The sequence below is a fragment of the Puma concolor genome, chromosome E2 (assembly GCF_028749965.1).
Source record: "Puma concolor isolate L17-30 chromosome E2, mPumCon1.1.hap2, whole genome shotgun sequence".
In the NCBI taxonomy this organism is placed as follows: domain Eukaryota; kingdom Metazoa; phylum Chordata; class Mammalia; order Carnivora; family Felidae; genus Puma; species Puma concolor.
Genome location: NC_141681.1, coordinates 53,769,401 through 53,783,357, shown reverse-complemented (window position 1 = coordinate 53,783,357; position 13,957 = coordinate 53,769,401). Strand labels below are relative to the sequence as shown.

General features: G+C 62.6%; 1 protein-coding gene across 2 annotated transcripts; it reads right to left on the bottom strand.

Moving 5' to 3' along the window:
• Positions 1–4,735: 4,735 nt before the first annotated feature.
• CYTH2 (cytohesin 2) lies at positions 4,736–12,404 on the bottom strand. Of its 2 annotated transcripts, none has more exons than XM_086690284.1 (12): positions 12,190–12,404; positions 11,226–11,373; positions 11,070–11,136; positions 10,494–10,612; positions 9,453–9,533; positions 8,848–8,960; positions 8,602–8,750; positions 8,017–8,128; positions 5,767–5,843; positions 5,379–5,450; positions 5,108–5,262; positions 4,736–5,012 (listed from the first exon to the last, which is right to left on the bottom strand). In XM_086690284.1, the coding sequence occupies exons 1-12, from the start codon at positions 12,206–12,208 to the stop codon at positions 4,925–4,927; spliced, it is 1,200 nt and encodes a 399-aa protein (XP_086546410.1). In that variant the 5' UTR covers positions 12,209–12,404; the 3' UTR covers positions 4,736–4,924. The 2 variants fall into 2 exon arrangements, with proteins under 2 accessions (XP_086546410.1, XP_086546411.1); XM_086690285.1 differs by lacking the exon at positions 12,190–12,404 and adding an exon at positions 11,652–11,745.
• Between the last annotated feature and the right edge of the window lie 1,553 nt (positions 12,405–13,957).

Below are 13,957 nucleotides of genomic sequence, written 5' to 3'. Positions count from 1 at the left end.
GGAACGGCGGGCCTGTGTGTCTTGCGGGGCAGGGCGCGCGGGGGAGGGCCCGGGAGAAGGCGCCTTCCGCCCGCCCCCTTCACAGACGGGAATGTTGAGGCCCAGGAAGGCGGAAGCGCCCTGCGGTGCTGAGGCTGTGGCTTTGCTTCTCTGGACCCCGGCTCTGCCTGGTGCTGGCCGCACTGACCTGGGCGGCAGCCTCCGCGTGACACGAGCCGCGTTGACACAAGGTGGCTGGGGTGGGGGGGTGCTGGAGAGGGGGTGCTCGGGAACGACCTGCCGGCACCCACACGGCCCCTGGCCGCACATCTCAGAAGCCTCCGAGGCCAGGCACTACCTCCCTGCCCACCGTGGCCTTGCCTAAGTTTACCTGTGTCTCCGTGTGGCCGCCCACCTCCCATGAGACGTTCCCGTCTCTCCACCTGGGCCCTTCTTCCTAATTCTGTTGGAGTTTCTCCGGCTGTACTGTTTTCTCCTCCTCTGTGCCTCCCCGTCGCCTGCCTGTCTCTATTATGTCTTTCTCTGCCTTTGTGTTTACCCCGATTCCTTTTCCTCCGTTTCTCCTGGGCTCTTGGACTGATTCTGCCTCCCCGGGGTCTGCCTGTGCCTCTCTAATCTCCTGGCTTCAACCTGTCCCCCGTCACCTCCCTACTGCAGCCATTGGCATATTTGAGGGACTCACTTGAGACCCGAGGGAAGGGCCCAGGGGTGGGGGTCCAGCTGGGAGGCTGTGGGCTCCTGGCTTAGGAGTTAAGATGATGAAGGCGTTAGGGTCACTTGTAAGTCTGGGGGATGGAGAAAGGGAGGGGGGGGGGCCCAGGATCTGAGGGAGGAGGGGCTGGGGGCCTGATTCCTGGGTCTGAGGGAGGAGGGGCTAGGGGTCTGGACTCCTGGGTCTGAGGGAAGAGGGGGCTGGGGGTCAGGACTTCAGGGTCTGAGGGAGGAGGGGCTGGGGGCCTGGACTCCCGGGTCTGAGGGAGGAGGGGCTGGGGGCAGGACCCCTGGGTCTGAGGGAGGAGGGGCTGGGGGCCTGATTCCTGGGTCTGAGGGAGGAGGGCCTGGGGTCTGGACTCCTGGGTCTGAGGGAGGAGGGGCTGGGGGTCAAAACTCCTGGGTCTGAGGGAGGAGGGGCCGGGGGCCAGGACTCCTGGGTCTGAGGGAGGAGGGGCTGGGGGCAGGACCCCTGGGTCTGAAGGAGGAGGGGCTGGGGGCCTGATTCCTGGGTCTGAGGGAGGAGGGGCTGGGGGTCTGGACTCCTGGGTCTGAGGGAGGAGGGGCTGGGGGCCAGGACTCCTGGGTCTGAGGGAGGAGGGGCTGGGGGCAGGACCCCTGGGTCTGAGGGAGGAGGGGCTGGGGGCCTGATTCCTGGGTCTGAGGGAGGAGGGGCTGGGGGTCTGGACTCCTGGGTCTGAGGGAGGAGGGGCCTGGGGGTCAGGACTTCAGGGTCTGAGGGAGGAGGGGCTGGGGGCAGGACTCCTGGGTCTGAGGGAGGAGGGCCTGGGGTCTGGACTCCTGGGTCTGAGGGAGGAGGGGCTGGGGGCCTGATTCCTGGGTCTGAGGGAGGAGGGGCTGGGGGCAGGACCCCTGGGTCTGAAGGAGGAGGGGCTGGGGGCCTGATTCCTGGGTCTGAGGGAGGAGGGGCTGGGGGTCTGGACTCCTGGGTCTGAGGGAGGAGGGGCTGGGGGCAGGACCCCTGGGTCTGAGGGAGGAGGGGCTGGGGGCCTGATTCCTGGGTCTGAGGGAGGAGGGGCTGGGGGTCTGGACTCCTGGGTCTGAGGGAGGAGGGGCCTGGGGGTCAGGACTTCAGGGTCTGAGGGAGGAGGGGCTGGGGGCAGGACTCCTGGGTCTGAGGGAGGAGGGGCTGGGGGCCCGGACTCCCGGGTCTGAGGGAGGAGGGCCGTATTAGCTCACTAGGGCTGCTGTAACCACGTGCCACAAATCGGGTGGCTGAAACCACAGACACTCTCTCAGTTCTGGAGGCTAGAATCCAAGATTAAGGGCTCCGCGGGGGTCCTCAGGATCAGTTCCTTCTGAGGGTGTGAGGGACAATCCGTTAATGACTCCCCTAGCTTCCGGTGCTCTCCTGGCAATCTCTGGTGCTCCCCGGTGTGTAGGAGCCTCACTCGAATCTCTGCCTTCACCTTCCTGTGCGTTCTCCCCGTGTGTGTGTAGTTCCAAAATTTCTCTTTGCGTAAGGACACTCGTCATACTGGATTCGTGCCGGCGTTAATGACCTAATCTTAACTGATTGCATCTACAATGACCCCATGTTCAACTAAGACCACATTCTGCGTTACTGCGGGGTTAGGACTTCAACATCCTGATTCCAAGGGGGATAGAATTCAACCTGTAACGAGGGGGTTGGGAACTTGGGGTCTGGGGAGAGGTGGGAGCCGGAAACCAGAATTCTGTCTTTGGGGAGGAGATGGCCTTGGGGCAAAAGCGGACGATTTTGAGCTGATGGGTCTGGTTTGGATGGTCCACGGGTGATTCCAGCTTAAGTTGGCCAAACCGGAACCCCGGATCCCCACCCCCCACCCCCACAACTCCCTCTCCGACCATCTCAGGAAACGGCATTGGGGTTCGCCAGTGGCTCAACCCAGAATCCCTCAGTAAATCCTGCGGGCTCCTGTTCCCAACTCTCCGCCTCCGCAGCCACACCCCCTTGCCCCAGGGGAACCGCACAGCTTCCTAACTTCCCTCCCCACCGCTGCCCCTACTTACCTCCAAATTATTCTCTTGCAGCAGCCAGCCTCAAGCCAAACACATGGCTTGCCTGCTTCATACCCTCGAGTGGCTTCCATTAGCTAAAAATACACCCAGAGTCCCTACCGTGGCTGACTGGGCACCAAATGATCAAGCCTGGGTCCCCTCTGAATGCGTCTCTTATTCACTCCCCCCCTCAGTCACGTCATACAGGGACACCTGCTGTCGGGGACTCCCAACACACCGTGCCTTTTCCTGCTCCTGCTCCTGCCGTTCCCTCTGCCTGTAAAGCCCTTTCAGGGCCTCTCCTCCGAGTCAACTACTTTCCCGACTAGTAGACAGTACCTATGGGTTCATTGCCTGGAGGAGGTCGTGGTGGCACCCTCCATTCACCCCAAGACCTCATTTCTCTTCTCCTTGGGCTGCTGACTCCCATTTCCCTGGAGCCTTCGGGAGGAATTGGGAACCCCATTTCCCATCAGTTCCTGGGGGCTGAAGCCCCTTTACCTCTTTACCCAACTTGTACAAGGGTAGCGACGAGGCTAAAGTAAACCCCACATTGGAGCCTTGGGAAACTACAACTCCCAGGAGACCTCGAGACTGGCTCTCCCGCTGGGGGGGGGGGGGGCGCCGCACAGCTTGCTGGGAATTGTAGTCCGAGGGTCTCGCAGGAAGGAAATAAGTCCCATGGGGGGGGGGGGGGTTGGCCGAGCGGTTTTACTGCTATGGGGGTGGGGCTCCGAGCAGGTGAATGCCTGTGGCCAAGGGCAGAGCCAGGCCCAAGTCCTAACACTGGGGGTGCTTCCCATGTCACCTGGAGCGCTGCTAGGGGTTTGACGCTTCAAGGACACGGCATACCAGAGGGAGGAACTGCAACTTGGACACCCCTGGGGGCCAGACTTCCCTCACCCGACCTGGTCCTGGGGCCTGCCCCAAGTTGTAGTTTCTGGCTCATCAGTCTCAACTGCACTTCTGGGCTTAGGAGAGTGTCCCAACCTGCCAACTCACCCCCTCCCCCACTCGGGATCTATATGCCTTTGTTCTTTGGGGACACCCCACCCCTCAAGGCCGACAGACCTTGCACTTGAGGGGCTGTTGGGAGTCCCAGGGAAGGAGATAAAATGCAGATTCCCTGCACTATCCTGGCTTGGTGCAAAATGTCCTCCAGCAGGTGCTTCTCCAATGGCTGAGAACCTGGCTCGGTGGGGCCACAGTCTTGCCCTCTTGGTCCCAGGGTCCCCCAGCCCAACCGCCACTCTCACCCAGGCCTCTTGCTGAGCCCCAGGGACAGCCCACCAGCAAGGTCTTCCTCCTTCTCTTTTCTGGACTCATCCGTCCCACGTGCTCCCGGTGTAGGTGGGCCCCATAGGTCGGCCAGGTCTCTAGGGTTCCTTCCGGAAGCACTGGCCCAGCTCCGGGCCCCAGCAGATACTATACGCCGCCCTTCCAGGACCACAAGCCTGGCAACAGCAAAGGTAAGGACCAGCACCTGCCTGGCTCCCGGTTGTCCAGTAATGTCCAGAATGAATGAACGTCAGGCCTTGCCCCCCCTAGAGCCTCCACTGGCCCGCGTGCCAAACGCAGTACAGTTCTGGGGCGCCCGGATGGCCCGGTCAGCTGAGCTTCCGGCTTCACCTCAGGTCACGATCTCCTGGTTCATGAGTTCGACTCCCACATTGGGCTCTCTGCTATCCATGAGAGCCCGCTTCACGGATCCTCTGTCCCCCTCTCTCTGCCCCTCCCCGGCTTGCGTGCGCTCTCTCGAAAAAATAAAACGTTAAGAAAATTATAAATGCCACGCAATCCTAACTCAGCACTAACTGCCACCAGTTAAACTTCTGCCTTACTCCAGCCCCACAGGCTTGGAGTGAAACCGGAAGGGACTGATGGGGCCTCCCACCCTCCGTTAGTATCCCCGCCTCACTCACGCGGGGTGGGGGGGAGGGCTCCTGGCCCCGGTCACCCGTGGGCGACCCCCAGCACCCCGGCTGTTAACCCCTCCGTGAAATGAGGGGTCCGAGGCCGCGAGTGGTTAAATAATTAATAAGATTACCAACGGTGTGTTAATTACAAAGAACGAGAGTGGAGCTAGAGGTGGTGCATTTTCCAAACGGAGAACCAGGATTGGAGAACCAGGATCCGCGGCCCCGGGGCCCAGGGGTCCGGCCACCCGGGCGGGGGCAGCTCCGTAATAAATAGTGGGGGTGGGGGCGGGGGGTCAGGGCTGCTCTGGCTTCTTCTTGACAGAAATCCGCTTCTTCCTCGCCGCCAGCATCTCGTAGAAGGGGTCCACGCTCACAGCGGCCCTGCGGACGGCGTGGGGGGAGGGGGTCCCGGGGTGAGGGCCGAGGGGTCCCGGCCCCGGCCCTCCCTGCCCGGGGACCCCGGAGCCCGGACTCACTGGATGGACTTGATCCACTCCTCCTTCTCCTCCTGTGTCGGGGCTGAGATCCGGTACACCACGTGGTTGCCCTCCACCACTCGGCCGTCGGCCTCCGTTTTGCAGGCTTTGATGAGCTGCCCCTTGTTGTTGGGGATGTAGAGCTCGAAGCAGTTCTGCGGGGACCCGAGAGCGGACGAAGGGCAGGTAGGAGCCGGCCCCAGGCCCAGAGGAGCACCCCCCCCTCCCCCCCCCCCCCCCCCGGAAGGGGTGCGGGGCCGATCGACCTTACCGGTTTCCGGGGGTCATCCACTTCGCGGATGCTCAGATTCTCCAGGGGGATGATACCTCGGGGCTCCTTGTCCTGAAGGCACAGGTCGGGGGGGGGGGGCTCACACCCCCAATCCTCGCCCCAGCCCCTCCTCCAGAACCGAGTTTCATTAGTGGCACTTTGTTAACGGCGGCCCTAGGGCGCTGATAGAGCCCCTCCCCCCTCAGACCGGGAGTCCCGTCCCCCAGCCCCCTCCTCCCTCAGACCCAAGAATCCAGGCCCCCAGCCCCACCCCGCACCCAGACTCAGGAGATCAGACCCCCACCCCTTCCTCCCTCAGCCCCGTGAGTCCAGACCCCCCCAGCCGCTCCTCCTAGGACCCCGGAGCGGAGCCCGGCTCTGCCCTCACCGTAGTGTACTCAAAATAGTAGAGGCAGTTGTCTGTGAGGATAAACCAGCGCCGCTTCCACGTCTTCACCCGGCCCCCTGAAAGGGAAGGGGTGGGAGGGGGCCTGGGCTCAGCGGGGGGCGGGGCCTCTGGGAGGGCAGGGCGGGGACTGAGGCGGAGCGAGCGCAGGGAAGGCGGGGCCTGGCGCAAAGCGTTGCGTGGGAAGAGAGGCGAGCAGGGACGGGCGGTTAGGGCCCCCAGGACCCCCGCCCGCCCCCGGCGTGGGGCGCCACACTTTCTAAGCCTGTCTGTCGGCCCAGGGCCCAGGAATCCAGGTCCCCAGCCCCCTGCTTCGGGGCCCCGAGGCCGGGGCGGCCCCCTCCCCGATGTCATGTCTGTGGGGAGCAAGGACGGGCTGCGTACCTACCTCCTGGGGCAGACAGCGAGAAAGCAGGCAGGACCAGGCGAAGAGGAGGGAAGGCAGAAGAATGGGGTGCCCCCAAAAGCCGCAGGCGACAGAAATGGGGGGAGCGAGGGAAGGAACGCATGGGGAGTAGGAGACAGGAACAGCAGAGAGAAACACGCAGAGATGGAGGGAGGGAGGGAGGAAGGGGGGAAAGAGAGGGAAGAAAACCAGTTACATCGACATGACCCGCTCCCTCCCAGGGGGCCTTAGATCCTGAGCCCCACCGTGAGCGAGCACCTCCTGGCATCGGGCCTGGCTCCAGCCCACCCCTCCCCCCCCAAAACAGGTCCCAGGCCAGGAGGGCCCTCCCCGAGGAGGTCATCCCCCGCGAAAGGGAGAAGACAAAACCCCCAGTCCTTGGCCTGAGGCGGGTGGGGGCGCTCAGGTGAGCTGTAGGACCAACTGGCTGTGTGACCTTAGGACAACCTCCTGCCCTCTCTGGACTGCAGTCCGCAGACCCACTTGGGCCCACACCTTCCGGCTTCACGGAGACCTGTCTCCGAGTGCCTTGTCGTCCCCAAAGGGTGAGGAACAGCAGTAATGGCTCTCATCGGGCATCTTGGTGAACACAAACCACCACAGGCCCCCTTTGCTGCACACGCTTTAGCTTCTGAGGGAAGAGAGGCCTCTCTCTAACCGCCACAAAGGGAAAAAGTGCACTCAGGTAGGAGATCTGGGGCCGAGGCCAGTCCTGTCCTGTGGCTGTCGGATGGCGGCTGAGCCTCAGTGTCCTCATCCGGGAAACGGGAAGCTTCCCCGCTGCCGGGGTGGGGCTGGAGGGGGGCTAGTCGCTGGGGAACCTCCGGCTTGCCTCTCTCCTGGCCTCTCAAGGCCAGGGGCACCAGGTGGCCTCTGAGGAGTCTAACCTCCCCCCCACCCCATCGGCCTCTCCTGGAGCTGAATCCGGAATCCATCTACCCACTGGTGGCGGGAGAGACTGGTCTGCCCTTTTTATGTGGACCAGGACACCTGGGCACCCAGTCAGGGACCTGCTTGCTGTTGGAGAAGCGAGGTCTTGGCTTAGGAGCACAATCCCACGTTTGGGGGAGCGGGAGGAAAGCCCTGCTGTGCCCCCCACCCCCACCCTATGCTGGGCCCTCCAGAGGCCCCAGCTTCTCCACTATCCCTGCTGGAGCGGCCATTCACCGCCTCTCCACTAAAAAGCCACAGCTAGCGCTCCCGCGGCGCCCATCATTACCAGCCGGGGCTCCCAGCCAGCGGCTCGCAACCTTGACTCTGCACTGACAGCACCCGGGGGAGCTTTTAATGTGACTGACAGCCCATCCTGCCCCGGAAATCCTGCTTTCATGAGGCTGTGGCTTGGCTGGCGGGGTTTTAAAAGCCCCCAGGGAAAGCTCCCGTGAAGCCATGGCGGAGAAACCACTCCAATCCTCAGATAACCCGACGCGAGGGGCACCCGGCTGACCCCTAACTTACCCTGAGTCTGCTGGCGCTGTGTGTGTTTCCAGGTGGACTGGCCCCACCCCGCCCGTTCCGTCCCAGCCGGGGACTCTTTCGTTCATGAGCACAGAGCCCAGCATTTTATTCGGTGCTCCCTAACCCCTACCCAGCCCCCTAAGTATTTCTGGGCCCCCTCCTCTCTGCCAGTCCCTGTGCTTGGGCCCAGCACACAGGCCTAATCTTATTTTCAGCCCCATTTTTCAGATGTGGAAACTGAGGCTCAGAGAGGTCAAATCGTTTGCCTAAGATCACACAGCAGGTCCACAGGGAGGTCAAGTCCAGAGCCAGGGGCCCCCTAACTTCTCCCTGCAGAGACGGCCAAGCGGGGTCAGTAGGGGACGTACCCAGCTTAAGGAGCCAGCCCTCCCGATCCGGGTTGAAGAAGGTGTGGGTCAGGTCATTCCCATCATCCTCAGGAATCTTGAAGGGCTCGTTTCGGATGCTGTCGTAGAGGTTCTGAGGGGCGAACGGGGGCAGTCGGCAACTCCAGGCCCCGGAGCCCCTCCCGGGGCTGCCTGGCCATGGGGGGGGGGGGCTCCGACAGCTAGGGAGGAAACGGGGACCACAGGGGGAGCGGCTCAGGGAAGAAGGAACGGGTGGGTCAGATGGGTGGAGGGGGTCCTGGAGCAAAGGAAGTTGGAGAGGGAGAAGAGACGCTGAGCTGCTGCAAAGGCCCGCAAAGTTCTCGAGAGACACAGAGACTCCGAATGAGCCGGAGGGCCAGAGAGAGACAGCAGAGAGAACCAGAGAGACAAAGACCAAGGGAGCCAGGGAGAGACGAAGAGAAAGGAAATGGACAGGTTGACGTGATCCCGCTGGACGGCTCAGGCACCAGGGGACCCGTAGGGGTGAGGGGGGAGGGGGGGTCAGTGGTGGGGAAAGGGACAGCAAAGAGGGGCTGCAGGGAGGGGGGGTAGAGGGGGCCTGACCCTGAGCAGCTCCTCAGGCAGGTCCCCACCCTCGTTGATGCCCCGGTTCATGGCCACAAAGCGCTCCAGGCCTGGCTTGTCCCGGACGTTGGGGTTGTGGAGGCTGGTGTTCAGCATGATCACGGCGAAGGACAGCACGTAGCACGTGTCTGTACCACAGACAGTCAGGTGGTGACGACACGGGTAGGTGCCCCCACCCTCCCCGCCGGCCCCTCCTTCCCAGGCCCCAGGAGTCTGGGCCCCAACCTGTGGACTGGAAGACCCCAGGGTTGCACAGGCAGTATCGCTGGGCAAACGCTTCCATCATCCGGTCAATCTTCTGGGCCTCCCCGGGGAGGCGAAAGCTCCAGAGAAACTGCCTGGGTTGGAGAGGAGCCGGGTGTGGATGCTGGCCGGGAACTGGCAGAACCCCCCGCCCTGCTCTCAGTCCCTGTGTTAGGAACCAGCCAAAAACAGCCCTGCGGCCTCAGCAGCTGTCTCAGGTATGGATCCAAGCTGGCCCATGAGCACTGATTGGCCTGGGGCTTCTGGTGGATTCACATGGAAGAAACCCTTCCTTTCCGCAAAGCTTGCGGTCACCAGAGGCTTCTGCTGCCCTGTGAGAGGAGGGCCTACAGACAGCAATGCCAACACAGGGGAAGCACAACCAAAAGACAGAGAAGGTTGGCCTTCTGGCAGCATAGGAGTCCCTGGATACAGCTATGCCTGAAGGAGGCCCTACTGTGGACTTCGGTGTTACGGGAGACCATCGCTTCAATTTTTGTTTCTGTCTTCGTTTTGAGCAGGGCTCGTCGTGTGTAAAGAAAGCCCTGACAGGTACGCTCCTGCCCTTCCGACCCCATCCCTCTCACCTGAGGGCCTGCACCAGGTTGAGGTCAGTAAACTCGTGCAGATCCACGAAGGCATGGAGCACTGCCAGGTTCAGCTCTTCCCTGGGAGGACAGGGACAGAGTCACGCACAGGAAGGGGACTGGGGAGTCTGAGCCACCTCGTCTGCGCCGTGGCTGCCTCTGGAGCGGGTGACAGTTTTAGCCTGGCCCCATCACAGGCCTGACACCAGGGCAGGAATACTCAGAACATGCCCTTGGGAGGACCATCTTTTGTGATATCATCCTGGATTAGCCGAACCTTTGCACAGTTAAGAGAGACACGGCAAAAGTGTGCTCCACCTAGGTGATCCCCCAGCTTCTGGAGACGTCCAGAAATGGTCCCCACATCTCCCAGGTGTCCACAGATGGTCCCCATGCACCCCAGACGTCCACAGAGGGTCCCTAGACATCCCCAGAGGGCTACCATGTCCCCCAGATGTCCGGATGGTCCCCACATCCCCCAGATGTCCGTGAAACAATCTCCATGCACCCCAGATGCCCACAGACGGTCCCCAGACACCTCCAGATGGCCCCACACCCCCCCAGGTGTCCACACAATCCTCAGACAACCAGACACGCAGATGGCCCTGTGCACCTCAGACGTTCAGGTGGTCTCTATGTGCCCCAGGTGTCCACAAATCCCTAGGTACCCCAAACATCGCAGATGATCCTCATGGCCCAGATGCCCAGGGGTCCCTGTGCTCCCTAGATATTCACAGATGACCCCAATGCCCCCTGGCTGTCCCTGTAGGGTCCCACACAAGCCAGCTGTCTACACGTGCCCACGATACCCACAGATGTTTTTCACGGTCCCCAACATTCCAGACATTCAGAAGATTCCCATGCCCCTCCCCGGGTTCCCCCAGGTGGTCCCCAGGCTTCCACAGACCCCTGTGTCAGTCCGTTCTGTCCCGGCGCGGGGAGAAGGCTGGTCTATCAGGGCCCTTCCTTGGGAGAGGAAGTGGGCGGTGAAAGGGCAGGAGCTGGGCGTGGGGGACCATGGGAGCCCCGCGGGGGTCTCACCTCTCCCCCAGGTAGTCCCCGATGGCTGTCTTGTTCAGGCCCTCGCCCTTGTACAGGAAGCGGGCGATCTCCTCGGGTGTATTCTGCAGAAGTTCGTTCTCCACCAAAAACTGGATCCCCTGGTGGGTGGGGGCGGGTGGTCTCAGCACAGGGGGCCGGCGGAGAGCCACTCCCCACCCCCTCCCCGGCATCCACCCCCGCCTCTGCCCTCCACAGAACCGGGCCAGCTTTCGTTTTCAGGCTTGGCGCAGGTCCTCAAATACCCCCGCCTCAGCCGAGCCTCTGCGCCTACTGTTCCCTCCGCCTTTGCCTGGTGAATCAAGCACCAAGAGCAGGGTCTGCTTCCCCTTGAGCCTCCCAGGCAGAGGGCACAGCACGCGCGAAGGTCAGGAGGCGGCAAACGCCCGGTTAGTGTTCGGAGAACCAACGGACGGCCCAGATCTGAACTCCGGGGATCAGGACCACGTCTGTCCGCCTCAGGCAGACCTTTAACTATGGCGCTTCTGGAACCTGAAGGTGCCAGAACCTTCGGCCCGGGTGTCTGCCTGGCTGATCCCAGCCCTGTGGCCCAAGCACCTTCTTGGGATCCATGTTGAACTTCTTCCTGCCCATTGCCATCTTCCGGTTCCGTTGCAAAGTCTTACTGCAGAACAGAGCAGGGGATGGAAGGTCAAAGCCTGGGCATTCCTGGCCGGGCCTCGTGACCCCCAAGTTCCCCACCCCAGCCCTCACCTGCCCTCATTGGCCTCCAGACCCTCCACCTCGCTCATGGCTTCACTGAGCTCCTCCCGAAGGCGCTGGATCTCCACCAGCAGCTCCTGCTTCCGCCGCCGGATGTTCTCCAGCTCCATCCGCTCCTCCGGAGTCAGGTCTGGGGGCTCTACGGGTCAGAGTCAGGGATTGGCGGTCAGTTCTGGGACTGGGAGCCTGGGTTCCTACAATCTGGGGGAGGACAGGGCTGGGGCCGGCAGGATTCCCAGGTTGGAGAGGACGAGGATGAGGGTAGGGCCTCCTCTGTCTGCTGGAAGAAGGGGCTGGAGGTCTAGACAGGGGGATCTAGACTTTCAAGTCCTCGGGGAGGAGGAGGCTAGGTAGGGGTCAGCACTCCTGAGTCTGAGGGAGAAGGGGGCTGGGAGCCCGAATTGCTGGGCCCATTACTTGGAAGGGGGGTGAGGCCTTGGTTTCCTGCCTCCATTCTTGGCGAGGTAACTGGGAGCTTGGGTGTCCGGACTCCTGGGTCCATGAAAAGTAACTATGGCAGGGAGAGCTGTTGACAGCTTGTAAGAGTTGCGGCAGGGGGGCGGGGCATCGAAGGCTCCCGCCCCCGCCTTAGCGGGATCTCTGCAGCCCCCAAGATTTCTCCCCACCCAACCGCCCCAGAAGCCCCCCTCCCGGCTCCCAGCAGGCACTGGGCTCGCCCGGCCCTTCCAGCAGGAATGGTTCCACCCCGGCCTCGCCTCCGCCGCTCCATCCCGCCCCCTCCCGCCGCCACCGGAAACAGGCTCGGCCCAAACAATGGCCTGGAACGCCCTGCTCTCGGGGCCCGCCGGAAGCCCGTCCCGCGCCCCGCAAGAACGAGGCGACGACGGGGCCGAACGGCTCCGCGCAGCGCGCGCCGGGAGGGATTTTCGCTGCGGAACGTTCGGGTCGAAAGGCTCCATCCGCTCCCGGCCGGCCCCGCCCCTCCCCGACCTACCATAGACACCGTCCTCCATGGCGGCTAGGAAGGCCCGCGGGGAGTCCGGGGCGGTCCCGCCGGTCGGGCCTGGATCCGCGTTGGCCCGCGGGCTCGGGTGAGCCCGCTCAAACGCCCCGGGAGCCACCGCCGCCTCCTCAGCGCCAGTCCTCAGCGCTGAAAAGACTCTCCCTTCGCCTCCCAACCGCCCCGCCAATAGAGACCGCCCCTCGTTTTGACACCGCCCAATCCACGGCGGGCCCTCTCGTCTGCCCCGCCCCCGACCCCGAAGGACCGTCCTCCAGGGCCAATAGGCACAAAAGGAGACGACGTAGCACGGTCCGGCCGGAGGTAGACGGTCTGTGGGACCAATCGGAGTGCGGGCAGGGAGCCGGGTGCCGCCTCCGAAACAAAAGAAGGCACTTGGCTGGTTTGCCCGCCAATGAGAAGGCTCGGAAAGGAGTTGCATGGAGGTGGGACTATGGGCCAGCACAGAGAACTGCGCCTGCGCCAGGGCTCCGGGCGCTAGGATGCTAGTCCAACGGAGGCCGGCCTCTAGTAATAGGTTGCTGGGGAGCGGCACAGTGTTAGTCTCGTTGCTAGGGGGCGGGGCCACAAGTGTCGGCTGTTCTGTTCCCGTGAGCCACACCTCCTTGGCTGGCTTAGCAGGTTTTTGACCGCAGCGGTTGCCAGGCAACTGGGAGCAGCTTGGGCCCATCTTTTGGCCTCCAGTCTCCTGGTACTGGCCGCTCCGATCTCCAGATCGGACACCCTTCACCCTTCTCAGGACCTTCCCGTCCATTTAAGTCTCTTGAGAGTCCCGGAGTGCTGAAACAAAAGACTTATTCTTTCTTCCAAACGAAAACGCTATCGGGTATCTGTCACGGAGAATGGGACAACAGGGGAAGGCCAAGTATAGTGAAGGCTCCGCCTTCCTGGCGCCTTCTGCCTCTCGGGCTCCTCCCTCTCGCCCTCAAACTCCTCCCCTTATTTTAGCGTCCTCTCCCCCCCCCCCCCAAACAACCCATTTTCCTCAACATCCTCCCATTTCTCTGGTTCCTTCCCCGCTCTGACTCCCCTCACTTCAGGCCCCACCTCTTCTTAAACTCCTCCCTCCTCTCGGAGTGTCCCCCCCCTACACACACACACACACACACACACACACACACGATGCCCTCCCCCCGCCCCCTCCAGCCTCTCATTTCCATTCCTTGTAGAAAAAGCAAGGGCAGGCAGCTGGCCGGGATGGAATAGTCTGGGCATCCCTGTCATGGGCGGATCCCTAACTGCGTCTGAGGTGGTGTCTGCGCCTTGTCCTCATTCGCCGTCCCTGGGCTAGGCAGGTGGGGATAGATTCAGGGCCAGGACCTGGTTAAGCTGACAGATTAGACACGGAGCCTCTTAATCCCCTCACTGACCTTTATGAGCGGCCCACACCTTGTCCTCCCCAGTGGAAACCCAGGCTGTGCCGGCCGGGCCCCGTTCTCTTTCCTTCCAAACAGAACCCTCCTCCTGTCCCTTCACCCTCAATTTAACACCCTTCTCCGTGCCTGTGTTCCCATTACCCCCCGTCCCTACCCCCAGACACCCTGCACTGGGAGAACAGCTAGCTAATTAATCCCATCCGGTTTTTAAGTGGGGATTTTGAAGGATAAAGGGAGGTGGGGAAGCCAGAAGCGGGGACCTGGGTTGGTGCAGCACTTGGGCAAGCTAATGGGCAATGACAGTGCCTGCCCTCAGTCCTGGGACACGGGCAGGAAGGTGTCCTCCTCCCTGGCGCTGGATCCTT

What these genes read in the sequence shown, in the direction of transcription:
- CYTH2 (XM_086690285.1), bottom strand. Translation starts at nt 11,736, where the DNA reads ATGGACCCAGGAGTCCGGACACCCAAGCTCCCAGTTACCTCGCCAAGA. An exon ending in TGGGGTCTTCCAGTCCACAG is followed by an intron (nt 8,751 to 8,847) that starts GTTGGGGCCCAG and finishes TCTGTGGTACAG; the next exon opens with ACACGTGCTACGTGCTGTCC. An exon ending in ACTATTTTGAGTACACTACG is followed by an intron (nt 5,451 to 5,766) that starts GTGAGGGCAGAG and finishes CTGTGCCTTCAG; the next exon opens with GACAAGGAGCCCCGAGGTAT.